Source organism: Anolis carolinensis, chromosome 4 (assembly GCF_035594765.1).
Source record: "Anolis carolinensis isolate JA03-04 chromosome 4, rAnoCar3.1.pri, whole genome shotgun sequence".
NCBI classification, from domain to species: Eukaryota; Metazoa; Chordata; class Lepidosauria; order Squamata; family Dactyloidae; genus Anolis; species Anolis carolinensis.
The window spans coordinates 116,004,685-116,012,968 of NC_085844.1; the positions used below are offsets into that span (position 1 = coordinate 116,004,685).

At 40.6% G+C, this 8,284-nt stretch overlaps 1 protein-coding gene across 1 annotated transcript; it reads left to right on the plus strand.

Moving 5' to 3' along the window:
- Positions 1–1,259: 1,259 nt before the first annotated feature.
- Positions 1,260–6,798, plus strand: LOC103279741 (myb/SANT-like DNA-binding domain-containing protein 7). The gene is made up of 3 exons (XM_008116322.3): positions 1,260–1,880; positions 3,111–3,182; positions 3,294–6,798. Exons 1-3 carry the CDS (start codon positions 1,331–1,333, stop codon positions 3,737–3,739), a joined length of 1,068 nt encoding a protein of 355 aa, XP_008114529.1. The 5' UTR covers positions 1,260–1,330; the 3' UTR covers positions 3,740–6,798.
- Positions 6,799–8,284: the final 1,486 nt, after the last annotated feature.

Here is an 8,284-nt window from a genome sequence, read left to right on the forward strand (position 1 = left end):
AAATAAATAATATGTGTGTCTCCCATTCATCTTCCAGATATAATGTCAGTTGAAAAATAAAGAAGTCCAAAATCAAATATGCAAATAGAAAATGTGGGAAGTAGAATTTTAGGACATAAGGTGCCATTATATCCACAAATATATTTCTTTTAGTATATTGGAAAAATAGGACAATTCCAACATAAAATGAAAAACTCTGGTATTCCATGATCGCTGTGGTCAATATATTATATAGTCCAAGCCTTTTTCCCTACTATTTTGGTACCAGATGCAGTGGACTCCAGCTCCGATTATGTATGAGTAACATAGGCAATACCTGTGTTTACTAGGGATGACATAGGGCCCTTTCACATAGCCATATAACCCAGAATATCAAGGCAGAAAATCCCACAATACTTGCTCTGAATGGGATTATCTGAGCCCTCACTGCCATATATCCCAGTTCAAAGCGGATAATGTGGGTTTTTTTCAGATGTGTGGAAGGGGCCTGAGTTAGCAGTGCAGCCTATCTGGAAAGTGCCGATTTAGGAGCATTGCCCTGGAGTAATACATGAAGCCACTTTAATTAGGCACTGGTGAAGCAGACAAGCATCACAAAGTTAGCAGACTTGAAAAAGAAGAGAGGAAAATAGAATACGGTGTTCCCTCATTACTTTGTGGTTCGCTTTTTGCGGGTTCGCTGTTTCGCGGTTTTTCAGTAAACCCGAAAAGAATAGTATAAATAATAAAAAATTACAATTTACAGCCCACGGAAGGGAGGAAGGACAAGCCAAAGGGAGAGAAAAGGAGCCCAAGTGGCAACGGAAGGAGAAGGAGGCGATTTGTCAACACATGATTGGTTGATAAAGACTTAAAATAATGTATAACTACTAAAATAATGTATAAATATATAGCATCCCTACTTCATGGATTTTTACTTATTGCGGGTGGTCCTTGAACCTAACCCCTGCAATAAGTGAGGGAACACTGTATAACTATCATATAGGTGGGACCAGTTTCTGTGGTTTGACATCCACATCTAACCAAATTTGTCCTCTCTATGCATTTTCTAGGTCCTCTGGTCTGACTTTATGGTATTTCTAGGCCATAGAGCCTTCATTTCAATAGGGTTGACTATTACCCATTTTTTCAAGTGTCTATTGACATAAAGTTCAATAGATACAGGAGTCATACCATATTCAAGATGGGAAATGATGAGAATTTTAACCTAATTGGAACATATAAGGGGAATTGCAGGCTGCTGTGGTTGGAAAGTGATTTGCATGCTCTGCTGGTCTCATTGTGACTTCGTATAATTTAATATTTTTAACAGGTTGTACATTTTGCCACAATGAGCCGCCGTGGAAACAACTGGGCCTATTCTGAGGTCATTGACCTCCTGGATATATGGGGAGAGGAGAAGATCCAGAAGCTGCTTCTGAGCAGCTACAGAAATATGGACACATTCCAAGTCATTGCAAGCGAGATGGCAAAGCGGGGCCATGAACGTACTGCCCAGGAGTGCCGGACCAAGACGAAAACCATGCGAAGAGACTACAAGAAAGCCAAGGACAGTTTCTCCTCTGGGGGCGGCGACTATATTTCTTGCCCATTCTATGAGCAGCTTGATAGAATATTGGCTATTGAATCAAGTTTTCTGCTTCATAAGAAGGGACAAATCCCTCTGCCAGAGGAGTCATCGGGGGATACCAATTCCCCGTGTCCCACAGCAGAGGGAGCAGTGCCTGTTGTGACCGAGGACTGCAATGACAGCCAAGACCAGCCTTCCCCATGTCCACAGATGACCGTTGAGCTCTCTGACTCTGCCACACCCAGCCCCATGGTTTACATGATGAAGCCAGCTTCTGGGAATCCTGCAAGCATGGCTTGGCCAACACCAAGTAAGGACTCCACTTTCTGTCTCTGAATGTAACTTGCCTATTATTGTTATGAGCTTTTGCACATTTAACTTTACACTTCGGATCCATGCTGCTGTTGCTAGTTCATGGATGAAAATATGTGTAAGACCAATAATAATAATGGGGTATTGTGTGGGTTCTGGTCTGTATCATCTGAAGATGCCAGCCACAGAGGTAGGTAAAACGTCAGGAGAAAATGCTTCTAGAACACAGCCATACAGACCACGGTGGTCCACGCCTTAGTTACATCCAGTGGTATTCTTCCCTAAATAAATTAGATTAGCCCCACTCTTCAAGCCTTTAGGGTGAGTTTAAAAACATGGCTCTTCAGACAGGCCTTTGACCCTGCATAATCTATGATCAGCTCGATGATCCACTGATTGTGCAACTTCGCAGTCTGACTTGTTACAACAGATAGCCAGCTTGATTCTAGTGCATTTCAGGAAATTTTATCATTTTATAATTCTTAACAGTTATTATTAGTGGGATTTTATGTGTGTTGTTGTTTATATACTTATGTCATTGTGTATACAGTGTTCTCTCACTACTTCGCGGTTCACTTTTTGCGGATTCACTGTTTTGTGGTTTTTCAATAAACTCTAAAAGTCTATTATAAATCATAAAAATTACAATTTGCAGCCTAAGGAAGGGAGGAAGGAGAAGCCAAAGGGAGAGAAAAGGAGCCCAAGTGGCAACAGGAGGAAAAAGGAGGCAATTTATCAACACACAATTGGTTGATAGACTTAAAATAGTGTATAACTACTAGAATAATGTATAAATATTAAAATAAATATAGTGTCCCTACTTTGCGGATTTTCACTTATTGCGGGTGGTCCTGCGATAAGTGAGGGAACACTGTATACTTATGCATTTTGTTTATATGTGGCACTTGGAGTGCTTCTGTGACTTGAAGGTTGGGTTGCTGACCTGAAGGTTTCCGGTTCAAATCCAGGGAGAGTGCGGATGAGCTCCCTCTGCAGCTCCAGCTCCCCATGCGGGAACATGAGAGAAACTTCCACAAGGATGGTAAAAACATCAAAAACATCTGGCGTACTCTGGGCAACGTCCTTGCAGATGGCCAATTCTCTCACACGAGAAGTGACTTGCAGTTTCTCAAGTTGCTCCTGACACACACACAGAATTCACATGCTTGGGACTGCTAATAAAGAGGTCCATTTATAATTCACATTTTCTTTTTTTTGTTCCTATTAGAAACTGATCATCCAACTCCTTCCTTGTCATCTATATTTTCTAGCAGCACATTAACCAAAGACTCCAGGATGGGTAAGTTCTGCATTGTCTTTGCTCTGCTTGCTATTGGACATGACTATGTTCTTTTGCATTCCATTGTAATGTGTGCCTTTTTTAAAAAATACTGTTTTTGTATCTCTTCAGATGCTGCTCTAACACCCTCACCATCTCTGCTGGGTAACTATGTGAATCTTTCCTCCGAAGACCGCCTATCCAGAGTCCGAAAACGGCAGAGGAAAATCAGGGGTGACTTGGTCATGGAGCTCTCGCGGATAGCAGACCGGAGAGCCCACACAGTAACTGAGAGGATCCTGTCATCTCTGAACAGGTACGCTGCAGCTGACATGCAAGACCGAGAGAGAGACCGGGCGGACACTGCACAAATAATCGCGATCATGCAGCGCCAGACGGAACTGCTGGAGTCACTGGTGCAGATGCAGTCCACTGAACAGACCCCAGCACCCCCTGCCCCTTCCTGGCACGCTCGTCCGCGCCCTGCAATCTCTCCTCCCTCCCGTGCGGGTGTCCCACGGCGGACACTAGTCGCCAGGGTGAATCACAGGAGGAAGCAACAGAAATTCAACCCTTAACTGTGTTTTAGCTTTGTGGTTCTTGCAATATTGGGTTTGACCATTTGGACTGTTGACCCTGATTCTACCCATTTTGCCTTTTGTTTAATATTTCTTAAAATGCTATATATCAACGGTTGTATACTCCCCACTTTAATTTCAAATGTTCAACTAACACCTGGGAGAAAAGTACAAGGACACTGGTTGGAGATCACTTTCTCCTTTTTCCTTTGTTGTCTTTTGATAGATGGGATTAGCTTTTCTCTTCTCCTTTTTCCTCCCAAATTGTCAATCTCATATTGTCTATAATATGATATAAGCTAATAGCAAACATATATTCAGAACTAACGGTAAATTGTAATAGTTGAAGTATAGAGAAGAAAAATTCTATCTTTAATGTCTAGAGGTTTTTGAGTATTTCTGAACATGGTATTTCAGCAATTGATATAAAATAGGAGGAAAATATGTCACTTCCATCCGGATTTTGTTTTTGGTGTGTGGTTCATAGAAATAGATAATTTTTCCATTCTCTGCTAAAAGCATGACTTTCACAATCTGTGGTGTGGGCATGTGAGGGGCAGATGTTCATTAATGTCACTGGTGCACAGGAACCATGGTGCAGACCAAGGATTGAAAAGATTACTTTTTTGGACAACTCTTAGGCCCCTTCTACATTGTCACATAATCCAGATTATCAAAGCAGATAACCCATAATATCTGCTTTGAACGTGATTATATGAGTTTACACTGCTATATAATCCAGTTTAAAGCAGATAATCTGGATTTTATATGTCAGTGTAGAAGGGGCCTCAATCTTTCTATCTGCAGTGGCCATGGTGGCAGGGGATTCTGGCATTGTAGTCCTCCAAAATGATGTCAAGCCCTGCACTTGTCATTTATGCTGCAGAGATGCCAGAGTTATAGAAAAAGAAATCACAGAAAAATAAAAAGAATGATGAAAAAGTGAGGAGGAAGAAGAAGATGTGACTCCTCAATTTCATTGCTGGAGATCTATTCTTCCTAGATTAGAAAGAAATGACATTAGATATGTGTAAAAGAGGCAGTGAGGGCTTACTTGGGTTGAGATGAAATAGCATTGTATAGTGAGGACAAAAAAAGACTTAGCCATTATAGAGAAATGAAGAGCTTTAAATATGACAATTAAAAGCTTTGTGCTGGTATGGAAAATGAACAAGGAATGCAGTGTGGAGGGAAAGGGCCATCAGAATAGCTGAAGCAAGAATTCCCTTAGGTTATTTCGAGGAATTGCTAATGTTTGGGGCAAGAGGCATGCCTTGTTTTTGTGTTTTTTGTTTATTTTGGTTGCTTCTGGAAACAGTTATCACAGCAACAGTAGCTCTGTTTAGGAAATAGAGAGACAAAGCATGAGCGACACCAACCAAAGCATAGGATTGGATTTAGTTGTTCTTTGTATCATATTTGCAAAATGAATAGTGCTAACTGGGTTGGTTTGTTTGGACAAGAAGAATAAAATACAGGGATTGACGTAATTTACCTTTGGGTTGTCGGTGTTACCTGCACCAGTTGAACTTGCCTATCATCCTGAAATGCAAGAAAGTAGAACGCCATATAGGATGAAATCAAGCAGTATAATGGGCATAGCATGGGGTTAGGAAGGTTGTTGGCACTTAGAAGTAAACTGTTTTTCCAAATATAAAATGCTGCCTTGGTGTCTTCAATAAGGAGATGAATCATGATGGGCAAATATTTCCTGAAAGACAAATTTATCAATACTATCAATAATTCCCAGCGATCTGTTGGCACAGCAGAGTGCTGCATATGTTCTCAGCTCATGATTATCCACATTTTGCTCCAGAGGTGTTTTGAAAATCATTCCCAGAATATTTTACCATGGCTGGGACTTCCAGGAGTTGATCTACTATATCTGTTGAAATCAAAGGTTGAGAACTATTGTTCTAGTTCAGTGGTTCTCAATCTATGGGTCCCCCGGTGTTTTGGCCTACAACTCCCAGAAATCCCAGCCAGTTTACCAGCTGTTAGGATTTCTGGAAGTTGAAGGCCAAAACATCTGGTTCACAGGCTGAGAACCACTGTTATAGTTGGATGTGACCTTGTATCATCACATGGAGCAAGGGAAAGGCCCTAGCAACCCGGTCAGTTCCCAAGGTGGACTGCATAACTAAGTTGTTTTAGAGGAATTAGGAACCTTAGGCCGTAAGAATGGTTTGGACCACAGCTACCATAGTCCCTTACTGTTGGCCATGTTGGCTGGAGCTGATGAAAAATACAGGTCAAGCCCTCTAAAGGTGGACCATTTAATGACCAGATCATTAAAAAATATTTAAAAACAGATAAGCCAGTGTAGAAAATGTTCTCAAAGGAAGCAAGTTGGACCGAAGGAAGTAAACTACCTTTAGAACGTTGAAATATGAATTGGAAGTAAACAGCCATCAGATTGTCTTTAATGAATTGTCAAGGACAACAAATAAAATAAGCACTTGTGAGGAGACTTATCAAATCAGAGATGGCCAAAGTATGGGCTGTGGGCCTTGTTTGGCTTCTGGAGCCTCCTTTTCCGCAGCCCTTAGTCACCCTTGACATCCCCTTCCTCAAATTTTCCTAATTAAAAATGACTATTTACTTCCCCAGAAACCTCCACTAGCAGCTCTTTTCCCATTATACAAAGTGCATGCTTCCCTGTGCTTTGTTTGCACTTCCATCTTTTAGCCCCCTCCCCATCCTAAGGATTTGTCTTGTTTGTTTCAATTTCATTTTGTGGATTTTTAGTAGACCATTGAAACGTGAGATGTTTTTGAGGACAAAACTTGGCCAGCAGATCGCCAGTTTGCCATTCTTCTTATAAGAATATAAAAATGTATTTTGATCTACAAGAAATGATAACAGGGCACTTGTTATGGTCTTGACAACATGAGAAATTTTAGCAAGTTCCAACCAAGGATTATGTTTGTTAAGAAACTTATAGTTTTGCTAAAATATTCTAATTTAGAGTTGTACTTAGTTTTCTTTTTTGACAGTAAACAATAGTTCTTTATTTGCCTGTATTATAAAGTGCGATAAAATGTATGTTTTAACCCACATTTTGTCTCCCTCTTTTTCTTTGTGAACTGTAAGATGCCTACATAAAAAAATCATCACCTATTGGAAGTGGAATATGTAGGGTTAGTACTTTACAATGTTGTTCTGTACAGACAGTCCCTGAGTTACAAAATACAACTTACATACAACTCCTGATTATGAACAGGAGTGAGACAACAGGAAGTGAGAAGAAATCTATCCCAGAAAGGGAAATTCACTCCTGGAACATACAGAACCCATCTTGTTCATCACCAGATAACTGCCTATACTCTCGATTCATCTTGTTATCCTTCAGCTAAGTCTGATCTCTACAGAACACAAGACAGGCAGAGGAAAAGTCATATAGGCAGTGTGTAGTTAAGTCAGGCATAGCAATGGTATTGTGTGATCCTTAAATTTTGCTCTTGTTCTTTTCCTTTTTTTGTTGAAGAAGTGAGATTCTTGGGGTCATAAAGGGACATTTTTACCACACTGTGGAACAGGGAACTCTTTCTCTTCCACTTTTTGTTTACCAGTTTGTGCGACTGAATTCAGAAGTCAGTAATGTGCAGAGTTGGAAGCATGTGATATTTGCCATGCGCCATTCATGCTACATTTAGGACAGCATGACTCTTAATCAGTTTTGGGGGCTTTGTGATACATAATCACAAGAGATACACATTAAAGCAATCATCTAGTTCCTGTGTTGTTTTGAATACTAAAAATTCAAAGGGGAAGAAGAATTGCATTGAAAAGAAGACTGAGAAGGGTAGTCTGGAAGCTTTAGAAAATAGAGGTTCCAATCAAGAATTGGTGATGTTTGCATATGAGGCCAAAGCCCCAGCAAGGCTCCCAATGCCCTTGGAATTATTACATCTTCACCTAGCATTTCTGAGTGTAAAAGTGAAAAGAAGGAAGAGATGGGACAACTCCAACTAACTTGACAAACCGACTTGTTGCATCATCACCATCCTTTATTTATACCCTGCCTTCTCCCAGATGCAGACTCCAGCAGTTATTTGGTCCTGTTGCTACCAGATAGAAGTGGCTTACTTGGTAGTTTATATCCTGTCCTTTCCACCAAGATTGGGACAAGTCAGGGAGATGTGGGCCATTCCTGCCTTTCAATGGAGGGAGTTCTTCATTATAGAAACAGCCACTAAGAAGGCCTTGCTTGCCTTTCCACCAAACCTCTCCATGAAGCTGGTGGGACTGGATTTTGCAGTCCAAGCTGTAACACCCCTAGGCTGCGTGAACACTGGAAACCAACACGGAGGCCAATAAACAATCTAATATCTTTATTAATGCAATAAAAGAATAAAACAAAAGTATGCAGAGTATATAGTCAAGCAATTGTCCTTTTAGGAAAGATCAAAAATAGTCCAAATAAATGAAGATATATGTCCAGTATTAGAGTCCAAAGTCTACAATCCAATAACCGAAATACACTCAAACTCTTTGGAAGTTTGAGTGGGGAAAGAGCAAGGATTCACAGGGAGATTCTTGAAG

Bases quoted from the DNA above. Each gene is read 5' to 3' on its own strand.
- LOC103279741 (XM_008116322.3), top strand. From the start codon at position 1,331: ATGAGCCGCCGTGGAAACAACTGGGCCTATTCTGAGGTCATTGACCTC. The intron at 1,881-3,110 runs GTAAGGACTCCA...TGTTCCTATTAG, and splicing joins CATGGCTTGGCCAACACCAA to AAACTGATCATCCAACTCCT. The intron at 3,183-3,293 runs GTAAGTTCTGCA...GTATCTCTTCAG, and splicing joins AACCAAAGACTCCAGGATGG to ATGCTGCTCTAACACCCTCA.